The 16,862-nt window shown below is 43.2% G+C and overlaps 1 protein-coding gene across 5 annotated transcripts in view; it reads right to left on the reverse strand.

Moving 5' to 3' along the window:
• The window catches only part of LOC139622913 (zinc finger matrin-type protein 4), a 48,718-nt gene that overhangs the window by 18,280 nt on the left and 13,576 nt on the right, over positions 1-16,862 (reverse strand). For 3 of the 5 annotated variants that reach the window (XR_011691392.1, XR_011691393.1, XM_071480628.1), the window contains exons 2-6: positions 16,531-16,647; positions 15,800-15,890; positions 12,419-12,511; positions 6,149-6,326; positions 2,091-2,348 (exon numbers count right to left, since the gene is read on the reverse strand). Coding sequence is in view for 3 of the 5 variants with exons in the window: in XM_071480628.1 (XP_071336729.1) it covers positions 2,091-2,348; positions 6,149-6,326; positions 12,419-12,511; positions 15,800-15,890; positions 16,531-16,613 (703 nt within the window). In the remaining 2 variants the exon portion in view is untranslated. The remainder of the gene's footprint in view (positions 1-2,090; positions 2,349-6,148; positions 6,327-12,418; positions 12,512-15,799; positions 15,891-16,530; positions 16,648-16,862) is intronic. The other 2 variants (XM_071480629.1, XM_071480630.1) reach the window with 1 other exon arrangement.

The raw sequence follows: 16,862 nt of genomic DNA on the forward strand, positions 1-16,862 counted from the left end.
AAGCCAATCAGATGTGAGAATCTTGCACCAGTGGAAATGTGTCTAACTGAAGAACAAACGACCACTGACAATGGAGCTGTACTGTGAAGAATAAAGTGTTTCAGTCTAAAGGCACTGGAACAAACACTTGATTGATGGCACATAAGATGGATCACGTCAGCAGCGAGCTCACTTAGAAATCTTAGACCAGTTCACTGCCCTTGAAAAGAAGACGGGTAATAGATTTTGCAGTAGAGTGTCACTCTTCACTGCATACAAATATCTCGGTTTGAACAAATAAAAAATATTACATTTAAATATGTCGACAATTCGTTTACAATTTTCAGTGTGTTCTGTACTTACATACTGAGATTTGGAGTCAAATTCACCCAAAAAAGCAGAGGTTGTGGGATCTGGGTCACAGTGTGTGGATGGAGGACGATATCTAACATGACACCGCTTTAAGCCCCTGAGCAAGTGCAGGCGGCAACATGACTCATGCTTTTAATATGATTGGCTTCTTGAGATAATGGTTTGTGTCATGGCACCTGGAGCACACAGTGAATGGCACAGCTTCAGCTAACGGAGGGTTTGCATGTGTGTGTGGCAGTGTCTGCGTGCTGTGTGTGTGTGTGGTGCGTCAAACTTGTGTGTGCAGAAGAGGTGTTGTGTGGCACGTGTGTGCATGTTGGGCTGCATGCTGCAGTACTGTAGGATGATCTAGACGTTATCACTCATAAGAACAAGAAAAGGAAAAGCACTTTCTGGGCCAAATACTATGAATAGTTTTGTTAGAATATACTTATACTATGTTAGACTTGTGCTTCAACCCTCAGCAGAAATATTAGTGTGTTGTTATTTCGCTGCCTGAGCTTTTGCACTGTGTAGTGTCGTTTCTCCTAAGTACACTATATGCAGCATGTCAGCAGAGGTCCTGTGACAGTTTTACACTTCTCAATACTAGCACTAACAAGTGTGAAAGCTCTGCTGTAATAGGAGGAGACTGTGACCCCAGACAACTCTGATGGAAAGGTTAGACTCTGGCACACATATGATGAAAAAGATGTGTCAAAATTTCACATCAGGGAGAGACAAATTTTGCTTGGGATGATGGATGAGCTAACTCTTTCATCTTATTGGCTGTGAGTCCAACCCTTAAGGTTATTTACCCAGTAAACACCTTTTAAAGATTACTCTAGTGATTTAGTACTGCATTCTGTTAATTTGGAGACTGATTAAAAAACACATTGGTCAGAGTTGATTCAGCAGAGACCCTGACTTAGTCCCTAGTGACCCCAGTGTGGGTCAAGCTCCGAAAACGTGGCTCTTACAGTTACAATAACGCAACTTGATAGCATCGTTATGTTGGACCCACATTAGCTGTTAATTGCCCATGTGTTTCAAACTACATGCCCAGTTTGTGAGATAGGCTTTCTAATAAAAATCTGTGGCTCCCAAGCCCAAGACACGATATCTGGATGATGTCACTGAATAATTTTCTCAGACTTGGCAAAGCTCCTTCAGAGTCACAAATTGTATTATACATCTGTTTTCACAGGCTGACTTCACAGACACACTTTGTCTAATAAAAGTGGTGGATGGCCTCTTTAATCCAGTAAAGTTTATATATTATGACAGCCTTCCTACAGAACTATAAAACTATCTAATACTGCATCTTAATTTAAAAGTAAGTATAAGATGCTATCTGTGGGAAATTAATTCTTTACTATATATATTAACAATGGGACATTGGAGGATGTTGATCCTAGAGTGAAGCTCTAGATTGATTAAGTGGAAACATGAGAAAGGTAATCAGCCATATAGAACCCATGTTTTTGGCCAATATATGGTTAATGTGATAAGCCCATCTTTACAGTAAGGGGCTGATGGTGCTAATTTTATCTGTGGATAACTGGCTGCTTACCTCAGTGTGATATCTGTGAAATGTACACCAGCACATTAAATGGCAGATGAAAATTTCACAAGTCCACCCTCACTGTCACTGATCTCAAATGTGATCTCGCCCTTATCATCTTTCCCCGTACAAAGTCGTAACACCCCTCCTGCCCTTCACTTGTCACTTGTGTCAGGCTCGGGGCCAAGAGGCTGACCTGTGCTCTCCGTGGCATCCAGACTGCCTGCTAGCTGCTCCAGGAGGCGTGCCCTGGCTGCATTCCTGCGGTGCTTCTTGCCCTCGTAGTGTTGCTGGGCCATCAGCGGGTTGTTGAACCAGGCTCCGCACAGGCAGCAATACTTCCCGGCCTCTCTCCCGCCATTTCCGCCGACCACCGCCATGGGCCAGGGCAGGGCAGGTGGAGGAGGGGGGCACGTAGTGGGGTCTGTGGGCAGTGGGGTAGAAGGGGAGGAATCTGGGGGAAGTCAGGAGATGAGGAGTGAGGTGACAGATTGCAGAAGGAGAAAGGGAGGATAAAAGGAAGAGAGAAAGGGAGCACATTAACATGATTTCAAATGCAAATGGGGCTCTAATGTGAAAATGACATGAAATTAGATTAACATGACACTCTTGTGTATTCATATTTGCACAGATGCACATACACTCAGTCTCTCACAGACACACATGAAATTTCAAATAAATGCTTTCACACACACTCACACGTACTTTTGAAAACTCGAGGTTTAGATTGTACTGATGAGACCAGGAGCAGAGAGCAATAGATTACTGGAGGCCACTTCTGTGGAGTGAAGAATCAGAATCTGAAAAACTTTATTGATCCCTGCAGGTAAATTGTTTTGTTGTAACTGCACAACACACAGTTTGGAAAGAGGACGTAAATAATAAAAAAATGAAAACTACTACAAAAAAACAATAATAAATACACAGTAAGTGAATAGAAAAAATCAACAATTGCAAATGTAATGTGTGAGGTAGAATCACCAGGCCTCTTTAACATTAGTACAGAGAAGGTCCATGGTCCTGTCTCCTCTGGTCCACAAACTGAGTCAAAGTGATTCCTGTCCAGTTTAAGTCCCTGGAGATCATGAAGAAAGCACTGGGGTGCAGACTCTGGAGTCTCACGGTAACAGAGTGAATGACGTCACATGTGGTTGCTGGCTTAGTGGAGGGGGGGTTGTAAACAACAACCAAGACGGCGTGTGTGAATGTAGTGTGGTTATAGCCCCACTGCTAACAGTTCCGTATGTGGGCTGTAGAAATGTTTCATCGTGTCTTGCTGCACTACACTCACGAAAGTCCCTCCGATTCCTCACTAGCCGTTAGCTCGTCCATCTTATTGTCCAGCGATCTCACATTGCCCATGATGATAGCAGGGAGATGCGCCCCTCTCCATCAGCCTTTGTTGTCTGGGCACAGCTCTCTTCCTTTGTTGCCACATTCCTCCTCTACATCCTCTGTGTGTCCTCCTCCTGATTTCTAAGGGGGTGGCCCTTGTTCTGGTTGCCATGCTGGCTGGAGCATAGATGAGGGTCAGGAGTGGGCCATCAGCTATCCAGGGACCGGTCTGCAAGTGCTCCAAACTGGCTCTCTACTCATATCCACTGCACTTCTGAATGTTCCTACTTTATGATTTTTAACCTACATCCTCTTCTCTCATCCCTGTCCTCTCCTTTCATCTCTTCTCTCCTCTCCTGGAAAAAAAAAAGAAAAAGAAATGGCACACTTCCAGGTGACCTGCTACCCATGACATGATGCTGGTTACCATGGTGATTGCCCATTAATAGCCAACAGGCACTGACATGTCCACAGGACGCGGTTGTGGCTCACGCAGAGAAGACTGCGTACGTGCCTGTGATTGCACGTGTGTCTGTGTGCGCATGTGGGTGTTTGGGTGGCGTACTGAATGTATAATCTACGCTTGAGAAAATGTGTGAAGGCTTACGTGTGTGTGTGCATGAATGAAGCTCCAGAACAGGCTGCTTGTGTGTGTAAGGTACAGTACGTGTACCAAAGAAATCATCTCTGCTCAAACTGTTTATTTGAACACAGGGAGGGGGGTGTTAGGTCCACAGCCAAACTGTGTGAGAAAGCTTATAATGCCAGATGGCATGTCCAAATGTGCCGATTCGCATCTACAATGTGTCAATGACTCTGGAGTTATACCGACTATGACTACACAGCCACAATATTGCACGTTTAAACATTTTATATCACGAACAAAAGCCCACTCATGCAAGCTTTTAAGCCTAAATGAGTCATACCACTTCTTTCACAACAGCCATCAGCTCACTGATAACAAATCAAAAGCATGCAGGGATTGTTGACCAGTGACCCTGAGTGTGAGGCGTGTTAGCTCGTGTGTATTTTTTTGTGTGTGTGCGACTGCGTTGACTCGACTCCAGCCCTGCGAGCTGATTGGTTGCTCATACCTTGATGTGTCTTCAGGCTCTGTTCACATAGTTACTGTATCTATGGCTGTGTCTTTGCTCATCTCGCCAACCACACCCACTCACGTTCCCCTTCACTTGTGTTTCCCTTTGCCACTCTATCATCTCACTTACAGAGCTCAACCCCATAACTCTTTCACTGTCATTTCATTACACAGCTATTAATCTGAAAGACAAAGCCCTCCTAAAAACGAGTGGAGCTCCTGAGCTCTGACAGTTCTGTGGAAGAGCACGTGCAGAGCAGCAACAGGGACTTTTCCTCTCCACCCCTTGTTTTCCCACCCTTCCTTTTCTCCTGACTGTGATCTCTGCACATTGGAGCAGAAGTAAGTGTTTTTCATGGAGAGGGGCACAGGGACTGTGTGCGTGACAGTGTGTGTGTGTGTGTCCAGGAGGAGGAGGCGGTGGTTTGGAGTGTGTGGGGATGTGATGTGCAGAAGGGGAGGGAACACAGGTAGAGTCTCTCCAGCTCTCTAGGGCTTCTCCACCACACATGACCCTTGCTTTCACTCTCCTTGCAGTGTGGTTTTAGTACGTGTATATGTTTGAGTGTGTTTCTGTATGTATGTTGGTGTCCATGTGTCCTTAGATGTAAACCAATGTGTGCATCCATCAGTCATCCTGCTTATGCATATTTCCGATGATTGCGTGTGCATGTGCGTGTGTTTCCGCTCCCATGTGCGCAGAAGCCTGTCAGCTTGGCTGTGCGTCTTCTGTGGAGCACTCATCTCAGAGTGATCATGAAGGCTACTTTTGACTTTAATCTCTCCTGAAATCTCCCCTTCTTCTTCTCCCAGGTCACTCGTCCTCTCTTCTTGTTCTCGTTCTCTTGTTTCTTTTCCTCCAGGTCCCACTGTCACAAAACCGCAGAAACTGCACGGCAACGGCTGTAACAGAAGTGACACTTTTCCAAAGTAGGCCAGAGTTTATGAAAAGTCACTCAGGGGCTTGATTATAACACTCCATTTTGTAGTGAATGTGTGTTTAGAGCTCTGTGAATTTTCACTTTGAATCCAATTTGAATCACATTATGTAAATCTCCCCGGGAGACGACTCACCAGCACTGACACTTTAAAAAAATGGTAATCTTAAACAATCATGAGCATGAACAAAAATCAATTGGGGATGTCTTGATCTGTTGAAGAGATTTTTTTTTTTTTTTTTATCACAAGACTTTTATAAATTAAAGGCTATCTGTGTGCGTCACCTTCAAAGTTTCACTTCTTGTGCCTCTGGCATGTTAGCATTTCTACACACTTTTTTTCCCTCTGATATCCAGGCTAGACGTTTTGACTCAAGTGTGACTAAAGCTTTCAAAATCCACTTCAGATAAAAATATATGCTTTGAACTAAAAATAGTTCTCAGTATATTGATATCTGATGCCAAAAAAATAGATGTCTGGATTACATGGGTGTGTACAAGCAGAGGTGACTGTGTTTCACGACCAAGTTAGTTGCCCTGGTCTCTGTTGGCAAACATGAAGACTGGAATCCAGTGGAAGTATTGATCATCTAGGGCTGAAAGGGTTGATTACCACATTACCAGTTTATAGTCAGGAGACTGATAGTTCAGATTTGTCTAGCTTTCACTTTCTGACTTGAAGACTGACTCAAAGAACCAGTTTCATGCTCTTTTCTTTGCTTCCTAAAAGTGACACTAAGTCACACTCCTGCCTTCTTTAGCTGCTGTGATTAGTGTGAAAGCTTTGCAGTTCATGACTCCAACTTGTTTGTTTTTGATGTGTGAGTTTGATCTTGTTGCTAAAATCAAACCCAGATGACAAGACAGGTAGAAGGCAGAAGGTACCTGTGTTTGTAGGGCTGGTCATGGCTGTGGGTAGGTTGGGCGACTCCCCCAGCACCAGGCGGACTCTCTTGGCATGGGTTTTGCCCTGGTAGTGGGACTGGGCCACAATGGCAGAGGTGAAGAACATGTTACACAAGGTACAGCACTTGTTCCTGTCCACCTCTGTCTCTGCACAGTCCTGGAGGAGGAGAAGAGGGAGAGATGGTAAAAGAGATTGGTGGAGGTGAAGAAGGGAAGAATGTGAAAAGAGGCACGGGGCGAGGTGAAGGTGAGAAAAGAGAGAGGCATGGGGAGATGAGAAATGGAAAGACACTTTGCACTGACCTCGCTGGGCTTTCTCACGCTCACACACACACACACACACACACACACAGACACACACATATACACACAAAAGCAAAGAGGGAGCTGATCAAATATTCATCTGTCTCTATGGGCTCAGACTGTGGCTGGGCCCTTTCACCACTGCTGGTTCATTACTAATGATGAGGAGGAGTCGCTCCCCACGGGAGACAGGGAACACAAACAAAAGGACCAACTGCGGGATTGACACCATATATAAAAACACACACACACACACACACAGATCTGCATATAGAAGCAGAGACACTGTGTCCTCACACTTCAGTGTCTTCTTACTTTTGGTTTTTTTGTGGTCAGGTTGAGCTCTGTGGTTCCGGTTAAAGGAAAGCTAAATGCTACATCATATAATGATATATTGTTCTGCGCTTTCAACGTTATGGGACCCCTTTCCTGTTTCAACGAGCCATTGCCTCCCCTCTACACAAAGAGAGATTTAGAAAGACATGCTCTCTGTGTTTTGTGAGAAACAACTTGACAGAGCCATTCAACACCTTTTGGATGAAGTGAGACAAACTGTGAGCCAGACCTTGTTCCCCGCACCAGTTCATGATCTCACTAATGCTCTTGTGGCTGAATGGGAGCAAGTCTCCGTATCCAGGGTCCAAAGTGTTGTGTACAACCTCGCTGGAGGAAAGGGAGCTGTTAAAGCAGCAGATTAATGTCCATGGTTTTAAAATGAGATCTAACTCTAAACAATTATATACGGGTGTCATGTTCAGCAGCCCACACACTTAGATGTATCAGTAAAAAAAAAAAACATAAAAAAAACAATGGATCAAATATGTTTCATTTCAATATTTCATGTTCTCAGTGTAACCTTTTAAATTCTACACTTTCACAACTTTTTTTTTTTTCCCAGTTTCTTTCTTTTTGCAGCTCGGATCGAACCTCCACCTTCTCACTGTCTGTTCATCCAGGCTTTTCTTCTCTCTGTCTCTGCCTCTTCTGAACTCTCTCTCTGTTTGCCTACACATCTCCTCTATCTCTCCCTTTCTTTCTTTTCACACCAGCACTCTCTCTTGCCCAGGTGTCAAATCGAGTTGGAGGAGAAAAACCTCAGTCTTGGTGAGAGAGAGGACAATAATAGAAAAGTGTCTGCGACACCATATCTGAGTGTGTGCTGTGTGTATCCATGGATGCATGTGTGTGAATGTGCGTGTGTGTGTCTTATGTCAGCCCTGGTTAGCATCATGGACAGTGGATGTGAGAGTTAAGGACACCTTTACCTTCCAGGCTTAACTTTGTCTCTCAGCTGTCCCATCTCTCCCTTCCTCTTTTCTTCCTCTCTCTCTCTCTCTCTCTCTCTTTTTCTCACTCACTCGCTTCTGTTGCTTTTTGCCTTCCCCTCACTCTCAGCTTTTTTCTCTCTCCCTCTCTCTCTCTCTCTCCCTCCCTGTATCCTCCCTCACCCTCTGGGCACCAGTCTCAGTGACACTGTGTGTTGTGGGATGAAATATTTATCTGTATTGGCAGGCCCTCGCCACCCCCTCTCCTCCTTCCCCTCCCCCGCATCGCCTCCTCTCCTCCCCTGTGTCTGTCCCTGCTGTGATCATGTTAAATGCTTGCTCTGCACTGTCCCAGACTCCTCTCCACAAACCAGCTTCCGTCTCCTCAGTTGGTGTAAATTCATTTCATCATGTTTTATTAGCTCATGACGCATTGTCTCGTGTTGCCAAAGGAAGACGAGGAGAGTGTGTGCATATTTATTCATATGTGAGTGTGTTTGTATGTAAAGTAAAAACAGCTTATCCATATTTATCCCATGATTTTTATTCACGATTTTATCACAGGAGACACAGTGCCCACAAGGACAAGTCTCCTCTCCTCTCCTCTCGTCTCCTTCAATATTTATCCTATTGTTCTTTCCTTCCACTTCCCCTCTCGCCTCCTTTTCTCTGCTTCTTCCTTTTCATGGGCAATAGGGCGCTGCTGAGATCGTGTTCTTCCCCAATCTTGTACCAGGATGAGGAAAATCAACCACAAAGCGCCAATGTCCCACAACTGCATCTTTTTTTTTTTTTTTGTTGTTTTTTTTTCTTTAGGCTGAGGACAAAGAGGATGAGATGATTCTCTGTGGCAGCCTTCAGTGGTCTCATCTGTCAAAACCCACTGAAAAGCAAAAAAAGCAGTCGACAGAGATGGGACTGAAACACAAAGAAGTATCTAGTTGAAAGTAGAACGCAAAGCAAATCGTGTTGCTCAATGACAGATGTTACACCAGGGATTTAGTGACAGTGCGGGGAAAGTTTTAAACAATCTCAAGCATGTGTGGGTGACTGACATATGAGTAACTGTCAGCTCATTACAGCTGCCACTCTACCGAACCACTTTAAACAATAAACAGCATCTCTGACTCACTGTTTTCCTCCATCGCCTGTCTCCGCTGAAAGTTATCAACCTTTCTGTTTCTTCATTCTTGATTTCTAGAGCTGTGCCATCGCTCATTTCACTCTTCCTCTCTGTATTTTGTCCCTCACTGTCTCTACCTGTCGCACCCCCCCACACATCTGTTGAGACTGATTTGCATGCGACCTAATTGTTGTGTGTGTTTCTGTTTGCGTGTGCACATGCTGCATGTATGCCTGTTTATCTGCTGCCTGACGGTGATGTCTGTATCACAAAATATTTTGAGTTTGGGTGGCTTCATCCTGCCCAAGCACCTAACAATAGACTCCTAATTAGCTGTGTTTATCTTCCTCTCCTTCTGTTTTGCTTTCTCTCTGCTCCTCCTTATTTCTCCCACTGCTCTGTGTCGAGCGCTGTGGGAAACACGGCTAAATATACACATGGAAGAGCACAGGGAAACAGACACTCTCATTTTGAGTTTGAAAAAGCGCTGAAAGTGTAAATTGAAAGAAGCGACAGTGAAAATCTAGCATTAGAGGAGAATAAAAGGCGAGGAAATACAGCATTTTGTTATCTCTTGCCCTTTGCACAGGTAGGAGAGTGCACCGACAGAGAGATGGAGAGAGAGAGAGCAGGGTGCATAATAGGGGAGAAAAACGAATCGAGCCCCCTCCCCTTTCATCTGGGAGCACCTTTACGACCTACTTTCTCTGTTTGTTCTGTGACAAACACTTTCACCTACACACAAATGCACAAACCTTGAGGCATAGCATTTTACATTGGGTAGACGCTGGCATTTCATTCACTGCGCGAAAAACCTTTTCTGCCGTTCCCGCTGGACTGCACCATGTCAATCAGTGCGGCAAAAACACTACAATGTAGTGCAGAGAAAAGATGTGCAAAACTTCCCCTGGGAGAAAAAATGAAAGCGGTGAAAGTACAAAAGTTTATCCCAAATTGAACGGTGAGAATTTCATCTCTGGAGAACTGTCCTCCTACATGGTTTTCCAGCATTGTCAGATAATCAATGTCACATCTCTGTGTGAAAGGTTATAAACAAACTGCTAGCTGCAGTGCTCACAGCATGTTACATTAAGGCAGATGAGGTGTGTGTGTGCGCGCGCGTGTGTGTGCACACATGGTCTGTTTGTGTGTGTTCAGTGTCCCATATGAGGTGAAAGCCAGGAGGGGCTGAGTCATGTCTTATTCACTTAGGGAGACAGATGGAGACGCAGGTGTGTATATTTCTACAGTTTGTGTGTGTGTGTGTGTGTGTGTGTTTGTAAACCCATGTCCTGTCCACATGTCTATTTCATGAGTGTCTGCAGTGTGATGCATGTTTATCACCTTTTTACATTTTATTTTACAACTTTACAACAGTTGAGCAAGAAACATAAAAACAGGTGCCCATTTCAAGAGTCTTACATTATGAGATGATCTGTAGCTTGTTTGTTTTATCTATCCGGCATTTCAGTTTGGTGTCGTTTTGTGGTGACAATTGATAGTTTTTGTTCATTTTTTGGTTTAAAAATGTTATGAACATTTTATTTTCTTTAAAAGTTCACCCAAGCTGCAAGTGTGCTTCATCTGAATTGCATGTTGGATGATGAACAGCTTCAGAGCCCCCCCTTATTCTTTACACAACTATTTCTGTTTCTGTATGTCTGTACAAACTAGTGCTAGTGCAACACTAAAAATCCCTTCCAGGAGAGACTATATAAAAGTGTGTGCTGTTATTCAACCATTTCAGTGATTATTGTTTCTCTGTTCTGTCCTTCACAGCTGGCGTTCACTTTGCCTGTGTGGTCATTAAGAACAGCTGTTAAGTATTTTGCTCTCCAACCTGGTCGGACAAAATCTAGTAGGAACTAGTTATTTTGGAGCTTAACCCAGCCCTTAATGTCTTATAGTTCAGGACTGATCTCATTTTTGCTGTGGGGAAAAAGGGTAATGACCAGACCTTTTGAATGGTTCTGAAAATTTTGGCTCACATAAAAATAGTGTGGGGATGGAGCCACGAGGCACACTAAATGTGACTGTTAACTATGTGGGGACAATCCCATCTGTGGACACTAGGATTTTCAGGTTAGTGAAACATAAAAAGACCAAGTCAAGGTCACAAAACTACAAAGAACATGATTCTATCAACACGGATGGTCTAAAGCAGTCACCCAATACAGCTCCATACTTGTTGTGTGACCTGAACAGATAACTCCTACCCCACTCGGTTGTTCTGGCTGTTCTGGCTGTGAAACTGTTAATCCAGCTCTGTCTTTATGCTTTAGCCTCACTGGATTTAATTGAAGGAAACAGAAATAACTTTAACTTCTTTCCTTTGAAGATGTTTGCTTGCAGCCCCAAACATTATTTGTAAGTGTTTTAAACTTTGCATTGCTCATTTGTCAACTGCAACCTGAATTTACTTACACTGGGGAGTTTGCAAACATTTTAGCTCCTTAGTTTTTAGTATGAATTTCCTGCCAGTGGAGGACAGAGGGTCATTGCCGCACTGAGGTAATTGGCCCAGCATTACGGCCCAAGGTCTTGGCTCTGGCACTGCAGTGTTTTTGGAGATGCTCCACCTCTTCCCCTCCTTCTCTCCTCTCTCTCTCTCTCTCTCTCTCTCTGTCTCTCTCTGGCACAGCTAGATTTGTCAGTTAATTTGATAAACTTTGTTTTTCCACCAGCTGTGTCCTCATAGTGTGTATTGTATGTATTCTATGTGTGTATGTGTGTAGTGTGCCATGTGGGACCAATGGGCTTGCCTGATAAATAGGGCACACAGTGTACCATAGTAGAGCTCCCTCTTCACAATACTCTATTACATTCATATTTCTTTTCACACACAAACACACACAAAAACAGATGCAAGCACACAAAGACCCACAAACACAAAGTCAGAATTTAATCAACAGCAACACAGTAGTTGTGCTTCATGTTTGAAGCCTAACAATTCACTGTGGATGCTATTGCAATCTCAGCATTTGCTACAATTGCAGGGGTCTAGAAATACAAACACAATGGCCCACCTACACCACAGACACACACACAGACAGACACACAAACATCAGTGCAGCACTGACCTCCTTAGCCATGGCCTGCAATAGTTAGATACAGAGCTGCTTGGCGGCATTTGCCACCACTAAATCTAACCAGAAACATCACAGCTAAGGCATAACCTCTCTTGGGAGAATTATAGCTCACAACTGCACACAGCACATCAAACAAATATTCCCATGAGCACTTGGCTGCAATGGGCAAGAGGACAGGCCTAGTTAAAGATTAGACTGAGGCAAGTCAACTCAATTCAGGTTTTTGTCTACACACATGAAAACATGCTGCAAGTTCACACAAGATTTCAGCATGCAAACAACTATCCTTCCACAAACACCTTCACAGTTACTGCAGACTGTGATTACACTGCAGAACAGCTCATTTACTTCATTAATGAATCCTAAAAATGAGAATCAAGTTATTAGTTATTTACTGAGTGAGAAAATGAAATTAACTTTGTGTGTTAGGCAATACAGACACAGAAACACACACTCAGTGAGAGCGTACTGGGTTATCTGGCCTCAGTCTCTTGGAAGGAGGTCCTCCATCTTCTGGGTGAAGCATGTAGAACAGGCGTACCTTGTTGGCATGTTTCTTACTCTGAGAGAAAGAGAGAGAGAGAGAGAGAGAGAGTAAGAGTCTAAGCCAGAAACAGAATTTTATTTCATCAAGTGAGCCAAGTGGAAAAAAATCAATGACTGTCACTCCACCTTGACAACTCGCTCTGAGCTTTTATCTCTATTTCAGCTGATGATGCTAGCAGACATTTTGCCCCCAGCTAGGTGACTAATGGCCCGGGCCTGCCTCAGCTTTCTGGCAGCTCTGAGTAAGATGTGGTGGGGGGTAGAGGACTCTTAACTTCCGCTTCACACTCTTGTTTGGTAAACTTCTGAAGGAAGTGAGGGAGTAATTTGGAGAGCTCAAATTACAGTAAAAGTGAAATGATGATATCCTGGTTTCTCATAGAATAAAAACTGCAAGAATCTTTTTGTGGCGTCACTGATAATAATAATAGACTTAAGAGGAGATATTAATAAATTAGCAAAAAAGCAGAGGATAGATAGGGAGTAATTGCATAATACCAAAAGCTTTTGGTGAAAAAATGGTACAAGTATGTAATTGTAACTGTTGAGTTTTTGTGTGGTTACTCATTATTTATTGCTGTATTTTCACCCCGACTGTGTGTTTTTGTCTGCGTCTGTCACAGGCCTTTATGCTATAAAGCCTATAACCAATAACAAGCAGAAATATACAGTAGTGTGTATATGAAAGGGCAGTAACAGTGAGCTGTCTTTGAAGCTGTTAACTGTCACTTTAATGCAGAACAATAAAAAATCTCTGGACATGCTGTAGGGTAACGACTAGTGTGTGTGTATGTGTTTAGACAGCTCTGTGTGTTTGCGCACAAGGTTGACACAGCTATCTTGCTCCATACAGATCATTTTATTGGCATGCTCTGACCTTCACTCCTTCCTACTATGTAACATCTATTATTATCTATAAATTCCACTGCTGCTGCAATTTTCCAGAAGCAAATGTTGACACTGTAACGGAGATTGTATTTTTACTGGCATATATGACAGAGAGCAGGCATACAAGTCAAGGTTCTGATTATAAAAAGCATTAAGGGAGAAAAACGAGAAACTCTGGATTGATGAGAGGATGAATGCGATTAAATAAAAATGAGACTAAGATGGCTTTATCCAGAGGCAGATTTCCCCATGAGGGAATCACTTTACTGTTTAATTTGATTTGTGGAATTACATTGTTTAGATGAAGATGAACTTGTGAGTGTATATCATGGCTGAACAGCATACAAAGAAAGCAAACAGGAGACTCTGACAAGACACTATACTTGCTGCTCCAGTGCTTAGATTGGATCCTCTGCCCCCAGGACAAGAAAGCCCCCCCCCCCCCCCCCCCCTCCTTCCTCTCCTTCCTCTCCTTCCTCTACCTCACTTGCCTCCTCACTTGTCAGACTACTTAAATGCATTTTGTCAGTGCTTGTGTGTGTGTGTGTGTGTGTGTGTGTGTGTGTGTGTGTGTGTGTGTGCATCTTGTGTGTCTTAGTATATGCCTATGTTTATAGGTGTATAAATGGTCATATAGTCGATGGCCTGTGCTCTGGGATACAGGCTAAAAGCAGGACTTTGTGTCACCATGGTTACCCTGCACTGACCCTCAGTGCTCACCCTTCTCTAATGGCCTGTGCACATCTCTCTGTCTCTTCTGCCTCTGTTTTTCAGAGTGTCAAATCAAATTGGAGGAGACAGGCAGGTTAGAGGACAGCTATATTAAAATCTCCACCACATCATCCTTGTGTGTTTGTGTTTACCTGCAGAATGTACCTCACCCACACATGGCCAAAATCACACCCTCAACACAAAGTAACGTCACTGCTTTGTTACAGTTTCGGGCTGTTGTGACCGACAATAGAGCGTATTGTCTCTATAAGGCATGGGTGAAAATTTAATGTGAGACAATACGTGAAGACTCTAAAACTTTTGTCTTGCTCATAGTCCATCTATGAGTGATCCAGTTTATGGTTAGGGTTTGGTTTATGGTTGATAGCTAGCTGGCTAGCTAGCTGTTATTGCTAACTTTTGTAACTTAACAGCTGTTTAACCCAATAAACAGGGGTATATTGAAAGGTTTTTAGATAAGGATAAAAGACTAAAACACTAAATCCACCATTTTATCCATACCATTTTAGCAGGTAAGGGGCATCATAGTTACCAAACAAAGATGTCCTGTTGCCTTTGTCTCTGCCAATGTTCATGCTTTCCACTCTTATATTCTGGATTGGATTTGAGCTTAAACATGTACATATGGATTTGAGAAGTTGCTATTTAAAAACAATTACTTTAGTTTTAGCAGTTTGAAGCAGTGCCAACAAGCACTGCATGGGTTGTGTCCTTGTACAGTTTGGATGTTTTATCACACAGTGTTGCTGAGTACCTCTCCATCATTGACTGCCTGTGAGTTGTTTCTTGAGATGTAGCAGATGTTGGTCCCGACTGACAGGGTGGAAGTGGCTAAGGTGATAAATTAAGTTTGTTGTAATCCTGCACTTGGTTGTAATGGTTTTCCTGCACAGTTTACACACAACAGTGATTCTGATTTTGGTTAGACTTAAAGAAACCAAAAAACTGTCATAGTGATAAACTGACTGGTCCTTCCTCACCATCTTCACCAGCTGCACTCAGTTTCTCGCTCCACGCGTTCCTCTTGTTGTTGGTAAAACTGAACAATACACCTGTTAAATGATTGGCTGTGCTCCATTATCAAGGGATATGATAAGCTACATGAGTCTACTGTTAAGGAGGCCTGAGCTAATGTTGTTGTTTCAGTCAGAGGCTCAACTGAGGGTCTGCATAACAGGCAGTTTGAGATAAATATGGATAATTTTAAACTGTGAATCACGTAAAGCTACTCTAGTGGAGTCCAAGAATATAAATATAGACCCCTTTTTGTATTTTTTTATTTCTTATTTTGGCAGTTACCAAAAAGCCTCAGGTGGACTGGACCAATTTGAATAGAAAAACCTAGATGGACTGCAATCATATTTATGATCTGGCCAATGGACCATGGAGGAACATGTTTCTGTAAATTAAATATGCATACATTTTTTATGTAAATGAAAGTTTATTGAATAGCATCTGGGGCCTCCAGAGGCTTCCAAAAAAAGAGAGCAGCTGACCTGCTTCAAGGCTCCTGGATCCCGGAGCCCTCTGTAATAATACTCTTTTTTTTAGCCTGTTGTTGTTGTCTCCATGTCTTATGCAGAACATTTTCAATTACCTTGTGCATGAATTGTGCTACTGCTATCTAACATGCAAAAACCCTGCTTTCAAATTATTTCTTGCCGTGTCTCTTTGATCCACTGACCTCTACAGAGATCCTTTGTAAAGGGTGGCACTGATGAACATGCAGGGACTCATGCAGTGCCCGATCGTCTGCACAACTCAAAGCTGTGTGTCTTTGTCGGACATAGGTTCAGAGACAGAAATAGATTACCGTCAGGTGAGTGTGGTTTGTTACACATGCATGCAGACACAGACACACTGTTGTTGTCCTTGCTTAATTCTCTCCATATAAGGGCCTTGTCCTCATTAGTTTGCTTGTTAATCTCAGTTGTGTCTTCTAATCAACGACGACCTCAATGCAGTACTTGCAAGCAAGCATGTGCCTGTGCACCTACGTACACACACGCATATATCCTTGTTAAATAATGCACAGGGCTGATTATTTAATGGACATTCATTAAATTACTCTCAGGGAGTCTGCTGAGAGGTAGACTACATTAAAACAATGAGTGCATATGTGTGTTTGTTTGTGTGCAAGTGACTCGCATTACCATGCTGCATTAAGTCAATGTATAATGGATGAGCACTGTTTTGAACGGCACAAGCACAAATTGGTACAAATAAGGCTGATGCAAAGTGTACAGTGCAGGAATCTGCCCGTCAAAGCAGTAATCGTAGCAGCATGTTTTTTTTTTTTTTTGTTTTGTTTTGTTTTGTGCAATCATTTCTGTTTGTGTCCCTCTATTCGCTTTGTGTATGCCAAAAAGAGGAAGCTGAGAAAAATCCTCCAAACCTGAGCAAAAACAGACTCACCTCATAGTGAGCGGTGCGCTGGGACTCGGAGATGAGCTGGGCATTGCAGATGTTACAATAGCTCTCTGTGAATAAGCCTCCATCCACGACGCCCGCAGACTTCATCTTCATCTGAGACTACACACACACACACACACACACACACACACACACACACACACACACGCCCAGACATACGCAAATATGAATATGATTAAAATTCAGAACAGAATAAAATGTCAGTGAACCTACACAGTGCATGTAGCTCATCTCAGTCTAGACATACTTTTCCTTCCAAATGACAGACTCATCATGACAGTTCAGCCCAAAATATGTTGATCCTCTCTGTCAGA

Source organism: Trachinotus anak, unplaced genomic scaffold (genome assembly GCF_046630095.1).
Source record: "Trachinotus anak isolate AG129_WGS33_773 ecotype Australia unplaced genomic scaffold, CSIRO_AGI_Tana_v1 ptg000007l, whole genome shotgun sequence".
Taxonomy (NCBI): Eukaryota; Metazoa; Chordata; class Actinopteri; order Carangiformes; family Carangidae; genus Trachinotus; species Trachinotus anak.